Below are 17,434 nucleotides of genomic sequence, written 5' to 3' on the forward strand. Positions count from 1 at the left end.
TTGAAGAGTAAGATATTTACTGTGACATAAGCTTTTGTGGGCTAGAGTCTACCTCATCATATGTATGAAATAGACAGTGTGACGGGAGAAGCATTAAAAGAGGAACAATCTCATATTGAAAGCAGTGATACCACATATGAATCAACCAACTGAAGTCAACAAGCTCATGTATGAGTCCAGGCACATCCAACCGTTGCAGGTAAACACTCAGTTTACATGACATCCAAGTAAGTGAGCAATTTACTGTTTTTGGCAACTTAGCCACCTTATGTTCAAGTCAAAATAAATTTGGTCAAAATGGTCAGTGTACTCCAGTTCAGCAGCCACTCCAATTTCTGAATGAGAACTGGTTCTAACTCATTTATATCCTTTGCACGAAACAGAATTATTCTGAGTGAGTCAAAGTGAGCCATTACTGCAGCAGCATTACTTGAAATTTTGTGAGACTGCAGTTATTCACTCCCTCTAGTGCAGTTGTTTAAACAGCCAAAGCAGAATCATCCACTTACAAGAAGGAAGTTTCAGGAGGCTTGAGGAAACCGCAAGGTTTGCTAAAGTACAAAAATAATTGGGGGTGGGGGCTAAAGAGAGAGGACCCTTTAAAAAAACCCCAATGAGGAGTGAGCATGCTCAGTGGCCACTGCAAAACAACAGAAGGAGATGGAATGGCTGACTGGAACACTGAAGAGCTGTAACATTCTGCTGAAGGTCCCACTAGCACGTTCACTGTTTTCGATTCCTAGCTCCCTCACAATTCCCAGAGGCACTCCTGACAACTGTAGCCATCCGGATTCATTTTGTGGACCAACCTTCTCCAAGGATGATGTCCTCTAGATGTTCCTGACCATTGGACCATGCGGGCCGAGAATGGTGGGATTTGTAGTCTAAGGCATCTGGAAGACACCAGACTTGGGAAGGCTGCTGAAGAAACTCCACTCCCACACACTTCCCACCTTTGAACATTCTTCTTGCAAGAATTGACTGCTCTTCTACTTTGAGTGAGGAGGAATGCTAAACAGTGCACAAGCATACTCTTCCCATGGAAGCACAGCCCAATACTTATGCCATGACAACACCCTGATTCATCTTCTATAATACACTTAGCACAACCAGTAATTTCTATTTTTTTTTAATGTTTCAAATTCTTTGCAAATAAGAATCCAATTCCATTGGATTGTAGGACTCTTTCAAATATTAGAGTTGTGATAAATTAACAACTGGCAAAGCGGGTCAGAATAAGTATCTAGTTTAGTGTGTGTGTGTTGTACCAGAACTTCTGCTTCATTTTTTGTGCTTACAAAGTTAATGCACTGACAGAAGCTCAACATGAGGTTAATTGTTGGATTTAGTTCAGTGTTTGCAGAACAGAAGTGCCCATCATAAAATGCCATACGACTTAAGACATCATGTATTGAAGGGATGAAAAACTAGCCTGCTGTTTACTGAAGCATTCCAATGGCATGAACACAAAATATTTTGTTCTCCACTTAGCAACTTACTAACTGGGAACAAGGCGCTCCATGCTTTTGTATTTGACAAACAAGAATTAGTATTCTCTATGGTGCAAAGAAAAATGCAGTGCATGAAATCGTTTTATTACACGTAGCTGCCAGCTGGACGGACACGATGTATCGGCCAATTCCATATTAATAAACATAACACTTTCTAGTAACAATGCTTTTTTTATTATTAAAGGAAGAAATAACCTCCATCCAAGAACCATTTGCGTATCTGAAGGAATGTTAGAACAGGGGTCTGAAAGACTGAGAAACAAGAAATACGGGTTGTGTCCAGCCGAGTTCTGCTCAGAGTAGACTCCCTGAAATTAACGGACCTAAGTTAGTAAAGCGCATTAATGTCAATGGATCTACTCTGAGTAGGACTAACACTGGATGCAACCTCTAATTTCTTTAAGTGAGCACCCAAGATTTCTAGGTAAGGCGGGAACCATTTTGTACAGGGGTTCCATTTCCAGCCCCCTGCGTGTTGGCAGAGAGCATATGAGTGTCCCCCACCCTGTTCCACCCTGCCTCAGCCCCACCCTGTTACTTCCCCACATTCTGACCTCTTACGGGTCCAAAAGGACCCACATGTCGGCAACAGGATGCGCCTAAAATGGCCGCCGCCTGTACATATTTTGCCTGTCACGAATCCTGCCACATTTCATGTTGCTATCAAATCTAGTAAGAGGCCTCATTCTTGCCTATCTTGAATGCAACTCAGCAAATAACCATTAGAATGAATGGAAACAATGCAGCATGGTGGATTGCACTATTATCATGTACTGGATAAAGGCAAGTGAAGAAATCAGATGACAAATCAAAGGAGTCCCATATCCAACTAAGAATATTCAGTTAGTGTGTTAGATTTCGGGAACAACCATGGGGCAAATAGAAGCTTTTGGAGTGAAGGAAATTAGCATCATGAAAAGGAAACCTACATGAAATGGTTAACTCTCTCTCAGTGTTATGGTCCCTGCTCTCCACAGCTTTTATTCAAGTTTAAAATAAACAAACTACAGGAGATCTGATCACAGATCTGCCTGCTGCCATGCCTAGCTTGGCCCTCTGTCTATTCATTCCCACAGTTCCAGTGGTTATGCAAATAAAAACTAAAGGAACATAAAAACTTAAATCTATGATCCATTTACTCAGAAGCAAGTCCCACCATTTCCAGCGAGGTCTTGTTGGTGCATAAAAGCACGCACAGGACTGTAAGCAAAAGTCCATTTTAAAAGCAAAAGGTAATACAGCAAAACAAATTTTCATTCAACCCCCCCCCCCCCAATTACTTGGGGAAATTGTATTTGTGATGCAGGAATGAGAAGTCGTACCTCTGCTTGTCCCAGTGCAAGAAATAGAGCGCGGATCTCTCTGAGAATCAATACTGCCAGTTTACGTGTAGCGACCTGGAAACTGCAGAGTAACACTAGTGCAAAACCTTCAACAGCATGTAGAACGTTGGAATATGAACTTCTCTCTGTCTGTGTCCTGTGAGCGGATCCGTTCGGTATCAGCTGCAAAATGATGTGTTTGTATATTCCAACATACGTCATTAAGCTTCAAGAGTTCATAATGTTAAAATAATGAAACAATAGTATGCAATGTGAAATTTAAGAAAAACGAAATGAAAATAAGATCCATGGCCATTGTGATACAATCCATTTCTTATAAGTTAAAAGATGGTTAGCTTTAGATATGCTTTATGATAACAGTGCTAAATACTTATGCCATAATCTATATATGCAATGTGTCATTGCCGCTGGAACTGCAACATTTCTGTACTTACAGAACAGGGAGGTAGACACATGCCTTGCTGAATTGGGCTGTTTTGTTGATTTTTACAAATAGGACTCTCCTCTTAGAAAATACATTTGCGTTTTGTTGCACAATTTGGTCTGCTAAATTTGACCTCTATATGTTTGTTTACACAATTATTCCGGAATAACACCCCCCCCCCGAAGTCCCACCCGTTTAAGCATTAATTAATAGTGGTCCAACGGTGAGGGCTGAACTGATATAAAAATATTGCCATGCCCAATGTGCAAATTAAACAAATGTGGCTCTAATTTAAGACACATCAATGTATACAAAAATTTAGCCAAATTGTTCTGAAATGCGATGCGCTACTTTTGAAGTCTTACCTCTGTAGACCTGCCTTTTGCCTGTTCGCTGGCTTTTCCGGGAGTGTGCATTACCAGTTTCCATTGCGTAAGCAACTGTAACAGTAATTTTAAGGACGTGTCCAGGAGGCTATGATGCATATCGTTAACTTCACGCAACAGGAAGTTTGTGAAGCCGAAAAGCACATCCTCTCTCCAATCAACAAAATCAACTAGCAGGCCCTGAAGTGAATTTTGAGCGATGTGCCGAAGTTCATCATCCATGTGGATAGAAAGCCTATGTAAAAATAAAGCAACTTTCGTGTCAGAAATTACCCAAGTACCAATTTGTGATCAGCACACACCCAGGCTAGCCAATCATTAATCTGAGGTAAAAAAATTAATAAACCTATTCTCAGTCATCGTCTACAGCACCACTTGTAAGAATAGAGTGCAACTTTAGAATTTATTTTATGAATTACCAAGGCTGCAATTCTATACCCATTTCCCTTGGAGTAAACTCCAGTCAATTCATTGGGATGCACCTCAGTAAAGAGGGAGTTCCCCATGAGAGGAACTATCACTGAAAAGCAGTGGCACAGTTCTTCACAATCAAGGCAAATGTGGCCCACCAGACAACTACTGTGGCCCAGGGCGGGCCTACCTATGAAGTGGAGTGAAACAGCTGCCTCAGGCAGTGGAAGCTCCCCAAAGATGCCCCACCACTGGCGGAGAAGTGGTGCTGGCATTGGTGTTGATTTCTAGTGAGATCTTGTGAGATTTCCAAAGACATCTTGTGAGATCCCACCAGCAATTGGCAGTACTTCCAGCAGAGGCGGGTGGTGCTGGCAGAGGCAAGTGGCTCAGTGGCAAGAGCAGCAGAGCGGCAGAGTAGAGTGCACTTCCTGTTTCACCTCAAGAGGTGAAATGGGATGCACCACCCTTGCTGTGGCCTGACTCCTCTTTGACTGTTCTGTGTGTTCAAGCCAGGCAGCAAATACAAGGGGTTTATCCAAGCCCTAGTGGGTAGACATCTATGACTAGCAAGCTACACTTGGCTTGGTGAGCTACAAGTCTAGAGTTTTAGGACTGAAGGAGAAACAAGCAACAAAAATGGTAGTTCTCTTAACATCAGAACTGCATTTCTTCACACAATGACAGAGTTGAAAGGCTCCACCCAACTAAGTTCAGAGGTTTCATTTCTTGCTATCCTCACCACTCTCTCCTTCTTCGCCCTCTATTATTTCCCTCCTTCAAATTTTAATTTACATTTCAAGCACTATATAAATCAATATGGCCAAGGGCCCAAATAACTGTGAAACTAGTTATGTAAGCTCAAGGGGGCTTTAGACTTGTTTTTTCGTCTAAGTCAATGCCCCCATGACAAATGGCAAACCGGTTCTGAAATGGAGGAGAGTGCGATGATACGGCTTTAAAGAAAAACAAGTCAATAATACTGCCGGGCTACTTGCAAGACCCCTGTCAGCCTAAGTAGCTCTTTGAATCCCAGCCTAAACAAGCAATCTATATGTAGCTTTATGCAGGCATGTATCAGCACAGATGAACAAACACTGATTGGACAACACAGTAATCAATTCCATTCTCTCCACGCAAACAATAACCTGAAAAGACTGATTCATGTTGCATTATGGAAAGGTGATAATTCACCACACCTATAATAGTTCCATCCAGCTACCTCCGTCACAAACCGAACAGCCTTTACACCTTAGTTCCAATTATCAGTCTTTTAACATTTCATGTAATTTACCTTGAAAGCAAATCAATCAGCTCCAGTTTAGACATTCCGTCAGGAAGGAGTCGTGGAATAGCAGCAACACATGTCCTGAAAAGGTCGATTTTTGGTTTTCTTTCACCTCTGAATATAAGAAAAAGAATTTATGCATTACTAGTCAGTGCCTAAACACGAGGAGAAAACAACAACAACAGGTGGTATTCAATTAAATACCTGCACTAGAGCAACAGGATTTCCCCCTTCTGCTGCTTGCTTGTACACTGTTCCCCAATTTGCTCTGAAGGATTGGTGGGAAAACCCAGAATAGATTTGGGGGGGGGGGCAGGGGGAGAACAGTCTGCTAACCAAACACTCACTTTAGTGGGGAGTGCTTAACACTTCTCTTCTTGTCGTCTCCCCATTGAAAATCCCCTCCCATAAAGCCCATGCTTTTCCATCTACAAAAGAAATATAACTGAGTCCCCCCTTTTTTGTGGATGGTGATGTTTAGCAGAAAAAAGACATGACATGGAAATGGAAAAGCAACTCCCTGCCTGCCCTGCCCATGTCTCCCTCAATTCCTCCAGAAAAACTTGCGGCCAGCCAGCTGAGAGACTGTTACATGGCCCTGTGTTGTATCATCTAGTTCTTGCCCAGAAAGGGATAGGCATTCATTCTATTCATTAGCAAACTCTTTTTATAAGACCTGGTTTTTTCAGGGGGGATGGGGAAAAAAACCCACAGAACAGCTATGCGCTAATCAAGTTGTACAAATTCACTTAAAGTAATCCATAACCAAACACGCACGTGATCATATCTTCAGGTTCTTTGTTCAACATCTGTATGTTAGTGAGCATCATACACCGCCCAACTTCTTTATCAAGGTGTCTCAGTATGTTGTCTACAGCTTTTCTTACTTGAGAATAATATATTGACATGCCTGGAAAAATATACAGTGGGTTGATATTGGTTCATTGAATAAAAACTTAATATAAAATCTAGAATTTTATATTTTTACATATATTAACATAAAATCCAGTATTGTAGAAATATTCATCTCATGTGTAAGGTTCAATGGCATATATGCAGCACGAAGTGTTTCTTTGATACCCTGAATATGAGTGATCTCTAGCCCTCACAAGTTCACATAATATGGAATGTTCAGAAGAGAGTTACTAGGAAAATATTCAGATTTTAATGCTTAAGTATCTCATAGTTTCCAACCATAACACAAAGCAGGTAGCATGACCAATCACAATAGATGACCAGAGTTGTAGTCTGTAAACGACCCAAGATTCTTTTTGAAGATGGGCAATTTAACAACCAAATAAATAAATAAATAGTCCACATCATGGGAGGCCATCATGCTGACAACCCTTGCACAAAGCCACAGCAAATACATTATAAATTCAGTTAAAAGCACTTCCTGGTTGCCACTGACAACTAGAAATTATTTGCAGGTGACCAGATGGTGACTCAGGTCTCCCTGACTTGCAGTACAATCTCCAGTATGAATCCAGGCCTCAGACATACCCGGTTCAGCTCATTATGCTAGCAACTTCTGTGAACTTTGCAAGACTGCTGTGCAAGCTCATAAACTGTTAAGAAACATGGCCTGATACTTGCCTATCATCTTTGCTTCCTCCTCTGTGAGGGTTTTGCTCAAGTATGTTTTCTTCACTCGTAACGTGTTCCCAGAAGGAAGCACAGCGCCAGTAACAGGCATCGGAGGCTCTCCATCTTTTTGTTGCAAGCTATCCGCAATAACCAAAAAGGCTCTCAGACCAATATTCATTCTCTGCAAATTCGGTAGGAAGCAAAGAAAGAAGCAGTATTAACATAACCTTCTAAAGACAACAACATCAAACTGCAATATTACAAATAATTTTGTTCACCCAACAAATCGGGGTAGCGAGAACCTCCAGCCCATGGGTCGGACTTGACCTGCAAGGGGTTCAAATTTGCCTTGTGGGGCTGTTTCCCAGCCTGTCTGATGCCTGGTGTCCTATATGTGAAGCACGCAGTAGGAAGAGACACTGATGTCAACAAACCATTGGGAGCCTTAAAGTGCATTGTCAAGAGAAAGCAGGCTTCAGCTCTACTGCTCATCAGCTGATGGGCAGCAGAAATGAAGCCAGTTGCACCAGCTGAGATAGCAAGTTCATCAGAGGCAGAAATCAGGCTTTGGGCTTTACCACACACCAGCTGATTGGCTTTTAAAGCTGAAGCCTCAGATATTTTAAAGCCCTGCACATGGCTCTTTGCACACCGGGTGACTGACAGGTGAGCTGCCCAATCAACGTGTCAAATTTGGGCCACAAGGCTAAGAGCTGCCCTGCAGTGAGGAAAGGGTTTCTCAATCTGACCCAATATGTGCTAGATGGACAGAGCTGTCTGAGGGACTTTAATTTCAGGAGCACTGATTACTGTCGAACTGATTTAACTAGCACTTGACTTGCAGAGTCTATACTGAAAATACCTGGAGATCAGTGTGGAGCGATCAGAAGTTTACATGGGGTTCCATGTTGCATAAGCAGACTGGGGTTCCAATAAGAATTTAAAGACTGACAGAAGCACATTCATGTGGAAAACGGTCCTGTGAACATGTGGGGTGAAGAAGGACTGTATCTCAGCCTTTTTCAAGCCAGAACATGACTTCACTCAGGCAGCTTAGGAGAGCAAAGAACTCTGGGATGCAGGGAACTGTGCCTGCCTCCCAGAGTTCTTTGCTCTCCTGTCTCCTTCACATGACAAGGGTCATAACTCAACCCATTTGGGTCCCTAGTAGCCGTATCAAATTTATGTTTTCCACTATACTCAAACCAAAAGTAATCTGTTACAGAATGTAGGGTACACTCGTACAGTTTTTCAAGAATGGTGCAGCTAGCCATTAAGTCTAGTTCTTGCTCTCTCCCTCTTTTTGTCTTTGTATTCTGTGTTGTTGCCATCTTGTATGTGATCCCCCCCCCCCCGGTGTGTGGAACAGCTGGAGGACAGATGTATTAAGGGAAACTGTGAAAATGGAAATCAAGAACTGAAGAGATAAGCTGAGGAATGACAAGTTGGGAATGAGTAAAATATAAAGGCAACAGATGACTGACACTTTTTTCTCTCCCTTTCTCTCTGACACAAACACACACACACACACACACACACTGCATTATAAACTATAAAAGCATAATGATATCATACCTCTGGGTTGAGACTAAATGCTTTTGCTGGTTTTCCAACACAAAGAAAATCATAAATTATTTCTTTCATTGCAAAATCCAAACGCTCCTACAGTGAAAAGTTAGAAAAAAGAAAGAAAATTATTGCATGCCAAACATGAGCCTGGTAAAATTATAGGAACTGAACATCAACCGTGTACAACCACAGCTCATTTTCGCAAGTCTTCCTCTATGTAGAAGATTGTTCTCTTACTGAATAACCACTACCTATCAGTGTTGCAGACGTCATTTGTTTTCTTTCACAGAAGTGTGATTCCCACTTCCAAGTGTGGTTTCCATTCCCACTGAAGCCTTTTTACTTATCCATAGAAATAAGTGGCTCCTATTGAGTGCCTGGGAAATTAACAACTTATGATGTAGAAGCAGAGTAGGTTTCGTACGCTTTGCACCAGGCTTATTCCCATTTTGCTAAACAATTTAGCACAAGAATGGGGAACCTGTGGCCCTCCAGATTTGGACTATAACTCCCATCAGCCCCAGCCAATGGTCACGGATAATGGAAGTCGCAGTCCAACAATTTCTAGAGGGCCACATGTTCTCTGCCCTTGGGATTAGTGTGACGTCTGAATGATGCAAATGTAAAACGTCAAGATAAAAATGACCCACTGCTTAAAATTTGCAAGTGTTTTCATACCTGTGCAATAAACTGTATAATTTTCACAAATATATTTAGAGGCATGTCTCGTGGTACAACGCCACGGGAACCTTTCGGGAAAAGAGTTGTGATGATTGTTATAAGCCGGCTGTAAAACAAAAGAAGAATGTTAGCACAAGTTCATTCCTAGCAAGGCATCCCTGTGTCATCTTGTTTAAATATTTGGAAGCAGAGTGAAGAAATCTTGACGAAGCACAGAGACTTTTTCTCCTTTTTTTCCAGATTAAAAGCCACAGAGGCATTCTGCCTATAGCACATACTAAAGGTTGCAGAAATGACCCCTCTCTAGGTCAAGAAAACAATATGGATGTTTCCTGGATTGTAAGTATGTAAGGCAGGTTTGGGAACCCTCAGACCTGGGGGCCAAATGTAGCTTTCCAGGCCTCGACATCCCCAGGCCTCCCCAGGCTGCATCTTCTCTCTGCAGTCCACACCACTCACCAGCCCTGCTCTGAATACTCACCAAGTGATTTTGCTTTCCTTGAACTGTGATAATGCCTCTTGCTTGCATAGGTGGAGGATGGGTTTATGGGCGTGGCTGGAATGTGGACTAGTGTACAAAGAGGAGTGTCACATCCATTGCTCCACCCACTTTTACTGCTGGCTCTGCCCCCTTTTGCCTATGGCCACACCCAATCCTTGGCATGCGACTCTGAAAGGCTCCCCATGAGAGAATAAGAAATTAAGAAGAGCTTGCTGGAGCAGACTATTGGCCAGGGATGTGCGGTCAATGGAGTAGGGGGACTAGGCTAGTCCCCTAAATGTTCCTGGTAAATTAAGAGTATTACATTCTGGCGCCTCCTTCTCAAAACGCTTCTGCCTGGCTTAGGGAGAAGAGAAGAAGAGTTTGGATTTGATAGCCCGCTTTATCACTACCCGAAGGAGTCTCAAAGCGGCTAACATTCTCCTTTCCCTTCCTCCCCCACAACAAACACTCTGTGAGGTGAGTGGGGCTGAGAGACTTCAAAGAAGTGTGACTGGCCCAAGGTCACCCAGCAGCTGCATGTGGAGGAGCAGGGAAGCAAACCCGGTTCACCAGATTACGAGTCCACCGCTCTTAACCACTACACCACACTGGCTCCTGGGAGGGGGTTGCGATGCTCCAAGGGGGTCCAAGAACCTTTCTCCCACCTTCCTATCTAGTCCAGCATCCTAGTCCCATGGCTGCCAGCCAGATGCCTGTGAGAAACCTACAAGCTGGACCCAAGCACAAGAGCGCACTCTCCTCCTATGGATTCCAACAACTGGTACCCACAAACCTTAACTGCTTACAATCATGGCTATTAACCACTGATAGCTTTTATCTTCCATATAAGCCATGGGGAGGCAAACTAAAGATCCGGCCCCATCGCCTTCTAAATCCGACCCGGGAATCAGCATGTTTTTACATGAGTTAGAATGTGCCCTTTTATTTAAAATGCATCTCTGGGGGTTTTTTTGTGTGGGACATAGGAATTTGTTCATCCCCCCCCAAAAAAATAGTTCACCCTCCCCACAAGGTCTGAGGGACAGTGGACCGGCCCCCTGCTGAAAAAGTTTGCTGACCCCTGATATAAGCTATAGAAGGTTCTCCACCCCCATAAAAGGCAATTTTTTTTAGGGCTCAGAAGTGCATCGTGTACTTATCAAATCACTCTATACATATGTGCTCAAGCCTGGATTGCAGAATACAACATAGGAATTCATATTTATCAATTCCGCCCCATTCACATTTTGTTGCTAATAAATTGTGCTCAATTTTGGAGCAGGTTGGTGTTTCAGAACTTGCATTCATCTCAGACACCTTTTCGTATGTGGATAAAGAAAAAGGTAAAGGACCCCTGGAAGTTAAGTCCAGTCGTGAACGACTCTGGGGTTGCGGTGCTCATCTTGCTTTACTAGCTGAGGGAGCCGATGTTTGTCCAGAGACAATTTTTCTGGCCAGCATGACTAAACCGCTTCTGGCGAAACTAGAGCAGTGCATGGAAACGCCATTTACCTTCCCGCAGGAGCAGTGCCTATTTATCTACTTGCACTTTAACGTGCTTCCGAACTGCTAGGTTGGCAGGAGAAGGGCCCAAAGAACGGGAGCTCACCCCATCACGGGGATTCGAACCGCCAACCTTCCGATTGGCAAGCCCTAGGCTCAGTGGTTTAGACCACAGCGCCACCCGCGTCCCTTTTGTATGTGGATACAAAGCACAAATTCAACTTTAAATAAAAGACAAAGGTCTGAGAAAGGAGAGAAATCTGAAAAATAGATATTCAGATGAGGCTGTCCTCTTCCTTTCTATGTGCTAGGGTGTGATACATGTTTACAGACAGGAAATGATGTGAACATGGATATAGCTTGAGAATTATAAATACAAGACTCCTTCAATGCAAGGGAGGGGGCCAGGAAGGTCTTTTGGTTAAACCTGTTTAACCAAACATTCCAACAGTAACAAAACCTGGAAACACATTTTTACCTTTGAGTAGTTGTATTGCTTTCACATTTAATTCTAATCATGTAAACCCACAGTAGTCTGTAGAGAGATTCCAGTGCAACACGAGCCATTTTGGGATCTTTGTTCTAAAAGCAACAAATACATATAGGAGTTTTCACACACATAATTTCCCATCTCTTCAAGTCTTCACTTTATTTACTAAATAAACAATGAATGATTGCAAATGAGCTGGCTAGAGTATTTCACCACTGGATTCTTATAGGAATTTAAAAATACGATTAGAAGAACTGAATTTTAAGCGATTCTCTACTAGACATTAGACGCTGTGGCTAGAAGTCACGGATAGATTTGTCTTCCATGAATTCCACTGTGACACAACTGTAGGTATAGACGCAACAGACTGCATCTGCCACCCAAACCCTATTGATTTAGTTTCAATAATAATATTATTATTAATAATAATAATTTATTTATATCCTGCCCATCTGGCTGGGTTTCCCCAGCCACTCTGGGTGGCTCCCAACAGGATATTGAAAACACGATAAAACATCAAATATTAAAAACTTCCCTAAACAAGGTTGCCTTCAGATATCTTCTAAAAGTCAGACAGTTGTTTATTTCCTTGACATCTGATGGGAGGGCATTCCACAGAACAGGAACCACCACCAAGAAGGCCCTCTGCCTGGTTCCCTGTAACCTCACTTCTCACAGTGAGGCAACCGCCACAAGGCCCTCAGAGCTGGACCTCAGTGTCTGGGCTGAACAATGGGGGTGGAGTTGCTCCTTCAGGTATATAAATTGCAGTGGTGCAAGGAAGAGCGGTTTGTGAGGGTGTGCAGAATTGCAGCAATAGCCTCTAGGCATCCGGGTCACTGCTGCTTACCAGGAGGAGGACAGGTGAGGCAGCAGCAAGGTTGGGCCTGCAGGCCAGCACTGATGGAGCCATTTTAACACTGTTACACAACCCTGACCTTGCCACCTCTCTTCCCCCTCACCCACTTGCCATATGACAGCAACGCCACTGCTGGGAGGCTATTGTTCTGGCTCTGCCCCATCAGGTGAACCACTCCTGGGGGCAAGTGCATCTTATGCCCCTGCAGATGATATTGAATCCTAGTCAACAGGGACAGAACCACCTGACTCTGCCCTGCTTCCCAGAGATCCTTACCCTTTCCATCATACTTAACTTACAGCCAACACTAGCAGGGAAAAAATTGGTCAGATTAAGATATGGCATATATGACCCTCCAAAGCTGTTAAAAGGGTATGTGGCAGATTCATTATACTATACACTGTGAACTAATAAATTACAAAAGAGGAAAGATATATATATATATACTAACTTTGAGATTGGACAGGCAGTTGTTGAGGAAAATATGCCATCTGTTTAAAAAGAACTGCTTCTGACTGACACAAAGCAGGCAGGTTACCAGAGGATACAAAGCCTAAATAGGAGACAAAGAGGATACAGAATTATTTGAATGACAAAAAAGGAGGAAACTACTTTAGCACCCGATCTGCAGTAAATACCAGAGGCCAATCTCTCTTCAGTGCTACATTAGATGCGCCAGCCAACATAAACACTTCGCTCAATATCATAGTTAAAAAGAACACTGTTATGAATTTTGATGACGACTCTGTATAGCTGTAGAATTACTTTCTCATTAGAACAATAAAACATATCTGTCTTGCACTACCCAGAGAACCCAGAATGCTGGCCAACGTTATGTAGCAGCATAGCACTGGTTTGTGTAATATTCCTGTGAAAAATTATAATGTGAAGAAGAAATGTATATATTTGACGTGTTCAAGAATACCTTGTCATGGAGGACTCAATATTCCCCTACAAAGGAGCAACAGTACAGACAAACACAGTCCTTGGCTTTAATGGACAAATTAACAAACAAATTCAGCTACCATGGGCCCACCTCAATTATCCAAAGTGCACATTTGGACAGCTTTCCTTTTTCCAGATTTTGTGCTAATTCAGAAGTTCCTGCCCACGCTCTGTTAACCAGATTAGTCTTTTAGTTAGGCTTGCAGTGGAAGAAATGGCATGAAGCATTTTAGTGCTGCTCGGTTGTCTCTCAAGTACTCAGAATAAGATCACCAAAGCTGTAAAAGTGATTTGTCAATTGCTCAGGAGGAATCAAGTGTCTGCTAGAAGTACAATCCTATGCAAAAATAAGTTCTGTTCAGTTCTGTAGGTCTTACTCCCAGGTAAATGCAACTTCAATGTATAAAAATGTACCTAAATCCTCATGGCTACTATTTTATGTTATTCTGAACACCTATTGTGAATATTCCTACTTTGCTTGCATCTTTTACTTCAGTCCTCACAAAAATCCCAAAAAAAAGATTGAAGCCTCCAAATGTTTTCAAAACATTTTGCATTTTATTTATGTTTCTATGCCCATTCTACTTCCTTCAACCTGAAATTTTACTAATCAGAGTTGCAATCTGGGAAAAGTTATGCTGTATTTTTCTTATTCAAATTCATTATCTTTGGCTGACCTTGCAATCAACAGAGGTGAACTAGGCCAAGATACCCACTTTTTAGAGAGGTGATTACACTTCTGTCCCTGAAATCAATGGGACTAAAAATTAATTACTTCTTGTTGGATCAAACCCAATATTATTAATTGTTTCTGGAAGGATTATGCATTGTGTTACAAAACTAGACCTTTAACTTTCTCACAGTTAAAAGCTTCATTGCATTATGTTAGCCACTACTTGGCTAAATGAAGAGATAATGATCACATTAACTAAAGCAAAGCTGTCATGGAGATATGTGTAAGAACTACTGCCCAACTCTCTCCTACTCCTCTTTTACTTACGATAGGTAATGTTTTTTAAAGGTCCAAGGCTTCAGAATGTTTTAGCAGAGTCCGAATTACTCTGATCCACTTGGAGAGGCGAAATGCTTAAGGCACCCTGTGTCAAAGTGATTCACATCTTCATTTAATTCATCCCTACTACAGCTTCCCAAAAATAAATGCCTGTGCCACTGTTCATCTCAAAAGAAGAAGTAGAATTCTACTTAGCAGAACACAGAGGGGAAAGGGCACTGCTGCTTGCCATAAATTGGTCCGATTGCGGGGTGGGGAGGAAACCGCCTGAGAAACGCCTTATTAATGTGTATTGACAAGTAACACACATTCCTTTCATTTTCCCATTCCTCATGATAATCTTTAGAACAGAGAGTAGCAGATGATGGAAGTGAAATTATGAAAATGTTTAAAAGCTACAAAGCAGCGATATGACTAGATCTGACAGAGACATGCACAGCCAGATCACGCAGAGGCTAAAACAGATGTAGGGTTTCTTGTTTAAATATATAAAGTCTCACAGTAAAGCAGTAAATTGTTGTGTACAGAGTCAGACACAGGGAGATAATTTTGGAATCATTTCCGAGAGTCTTGTGAGAGAAACTTGCCTAAAGAGATTTCTGACAAAGGGTTTTAGCTTCAGCATTACTAACCAGCGAGTGCTTCTTTCGCGAAGAGAGTTCAAGCGTTGTGTCATACAGACTTTCAACGAAGTTCCTCAGACAGGGGACATTGACTTCATTTTTAACAGCCTGGAAAGAGACCAGAGTCAGCATAAAGTTCTATCTCAAGATAGCTTTTTCTAATCCATCTTGAAAAGTCATGTAAACAAGAGTAACTTACAGCAGCTACTGGGACGAGAATTTCAACAAACAGCCCCGCTAATGCGTGTTTGATATCTTTGTCTTTAACTTCAAGGAAATAACGTGCACATTCCTGGAACAGAAGAGGGAAAAGTTGCACAGGGTACTTACATTATACTTGACAAAATATTTGTCTTTGTTTTACTGAACAATATTAATAAACGAAATAGTCCCCACTATTCAATGCGGCATGCACCAAGGTAAAAATGCCTAATTTCAGCCTGTTAATAAGAATTATCTGTCAAATACACAAATATGAAAGACTGATGAGCAAACCTGTCTGTGTTAGCAACAATTATACAACGGAAATTTCCCCAGTCATCTTGATGCGGCAAAAATTTCCTGTATTCTACCTTTCTTTACAATGGAATCCATTTGAGAGTAAAAGCCACATTCCAATGAAATCAGTTACTAGAATCCCATTGACTGTAAAGTATCCTGATTGCCTCATCTAAAAATGTACAGTGATAAGGAGCCACATTACCTGCATAAACTGAAGAGAGGCTTCAAAATCCTCTACTGGATACATCTTGATGCGAAAAAATTTCATTCCCATTATCAGACTGATAATGCTTTGTACAATATAAGGGCTCTGCTCTTTATGCCGCAGCTCTTTTAATTCTGCCATGAATTTCTTCTTCACAGCTGGAAATCTTTAGGCAACAACAACAACAACAAAAGCTACAATGACGCTTCTTTCAAAGCAGAAGTTTGAGAGCAAAATGAAGTTCCAATGGAAAATGGAAACTTGCCATTACAGAACATTTTTCTCCTAGAAATACTATTGATATTTGTGAGTGATAGGACTGAAAGGGTCTAGTAAGAGATGAAACCCCCACCCCCATCAAATAGGAGACAACCTGAACAAAGGGATGCCAGACTTTTGAGAGACGACCTACAATAGCAGGAAATCTCAGGACCAGGGGCCAAATGTGGCTTACTAGGCCTCCCTTATTGTCCCTCAAAATTCTCCACAGGCCATATCCCTCATTTTCTCTGTTTTGAACCCCAAATGTTTTTTTCCTGGTGGTAATGTGTCCTTGAACTCTGATAATAGAGATGGAGGATAGAAAGGGGGGGGGTGTAGCAACTAGCCTATTGTACATAGACAGAATCTGTATTCATTGCTGCATCCATTCACCTCAGGGCTTGCCTACCACTATCAGAAAATCCTCAGAAGGGTTACCCAGAAGGGAGTGTGTGGCCCTTGGGCTGAAAAAATTCCCAACTCCTCCACTCGCACATAAATATTATTAAGTGAAAAAAGCAAAACAAAAACAGGAGAGTGGCAGAAAGCAACAGTAAGAATGAAGGGCAATGCGCTTCAGGATCTCAAATTATCCGTGAAAGATCAGTGTTATCTCAAAAGATAACATGGACTTATCCAATCAAAGATAATCAGATGGAAAGAAAATGCTGTCACACAAAAAAATGTGCCTTCAAATTCCCTCCCGTAAATATGAATAAGGTTGTTTGCAGGGGGAAAGAAAAACAACACTGTATATAATACACCGAGCTAAATGAAATAATCACATTTTTATTTTATTTTTGGCAGGCGGATCTTCACCTCTGCGAATTACCCTGATTACAAAAAGTCTTTCCATTCCTATAGGCGTTCCATGTTTGGCATTAATGGGCTGAAGAAAATGAGGTTTCTGCAAGCCTGTGCCAAATTGGCTTAGGACTGCTTGACTAGATGTTGAAGCCACCTTCTGTGATTCTACAGGTCTCCATGCCAAGCCACAACTTGATAAACAAAGTGTTCATGAGTAGAATGATTTATTCCTTTAATTTCTCTACCAGGGGGAAACAAATACACCTCTAACCGAATACCCTCATGGTGTTTTTTCTTTAAAAAAGAAAAACCTGCAAAATATTTCAGGCTTTGACTAGATCTCTTATTAAAGGCACTTACTTTGCTTGTGCTAGCACCCCTATTACTTCAGCATACAGATCTGCAACAATGTGCATATTTCCAGTGTTAGGACCAAGGTACCTACCAAAGAACAAGTCAGAAGTTTAAGAATATGCATTTTATTTTTATATAACTAGATCGATAATGATATAGATAGATATAGATAAAGATATAGATATAGATA

General features: G+C 41.7%; 1 protein-coding gene across 9 annotated transcripts in view; it reads right to left on the minus strand.

Annotated features, from left to right (window-relative positions):
- Nucleotides 1–17,434, minus strand: part of FRY (FRY microtubule binding protein) — a 192,624-nt gene that overhangs the window by 75,733 nt on the left and 99,457 nt on the right. For all 9 annotated transcript variants that reach the window (XM_083498834.1, XM_083498827.1, XM_083498826.1 and 6 more), the window contains 13 exons: nucleotides 17,251–17,331; nucleotides 15,820–15,988; nucleotides 15,316–15,408; nucleotides 15,126–15,224; nucleotides 12,988–13,089; nucleotides 11,666–11,769; nucleotides 9,198–9,306; nucleotides 8,526–8,612; nucleotides 6,960–7,131; nucleotides 6,141–6,273; nucleotides 5,370–5,477; nucleotides 3,644–3,899; nucleotides 2,834–3,016 (listed from right to left, as the gene is read on the minus strand). In XM_083498834.1, coding sequence (XP_083354960.1) covers nucleotides 2,834–3,016; nucleotides 3,644–3,899; nucleotides 5,370–5,477; nucleotides 6,141–6,273; nucleotides 6,960–7,131; nucleotides 8,526–8,612; nucleotides 9,198–9,306; nucleotides 11,666–11,769; nucleotides 12,988–13,089; nucleotides 15,126–15,224; nucleotides 15,316–15,408; nucleotides 15,820–15,988; nucleotides 17,251–17,331 — 1,696 coding nt within the window. The remainder of the gene's footprint in view (nucleotides 1–2,833; nucleotides 3,017–3,643; nucleotides 3,900–5,369; nucleotides 5,478–6,140; nucleotides 6,274–6,959; nucleotides 7,132–8,525; nucleotides 8,613–9,197; nucleotides 9,307–11,665; nucleotides 11,770–12,987; nucleotides 13,090–15,125; nucleotides 15,225–15,315; nucleotides 15,409–15,819; nucleotides 15,989–17,250; nucleotides 17,332–17,434) is intronic.

Source organism: Podarcis liolepis (assembly GCF_965112155.1).
Source record: "Podarcis liolepis genome assembly, chromosome: 4".
Lineage (NCBI taxonomy): Eukaryota > Metazoa > Chordata > Lepidosauria > Squamata > Lacertidae > Podarcis > Podarcis liolepis.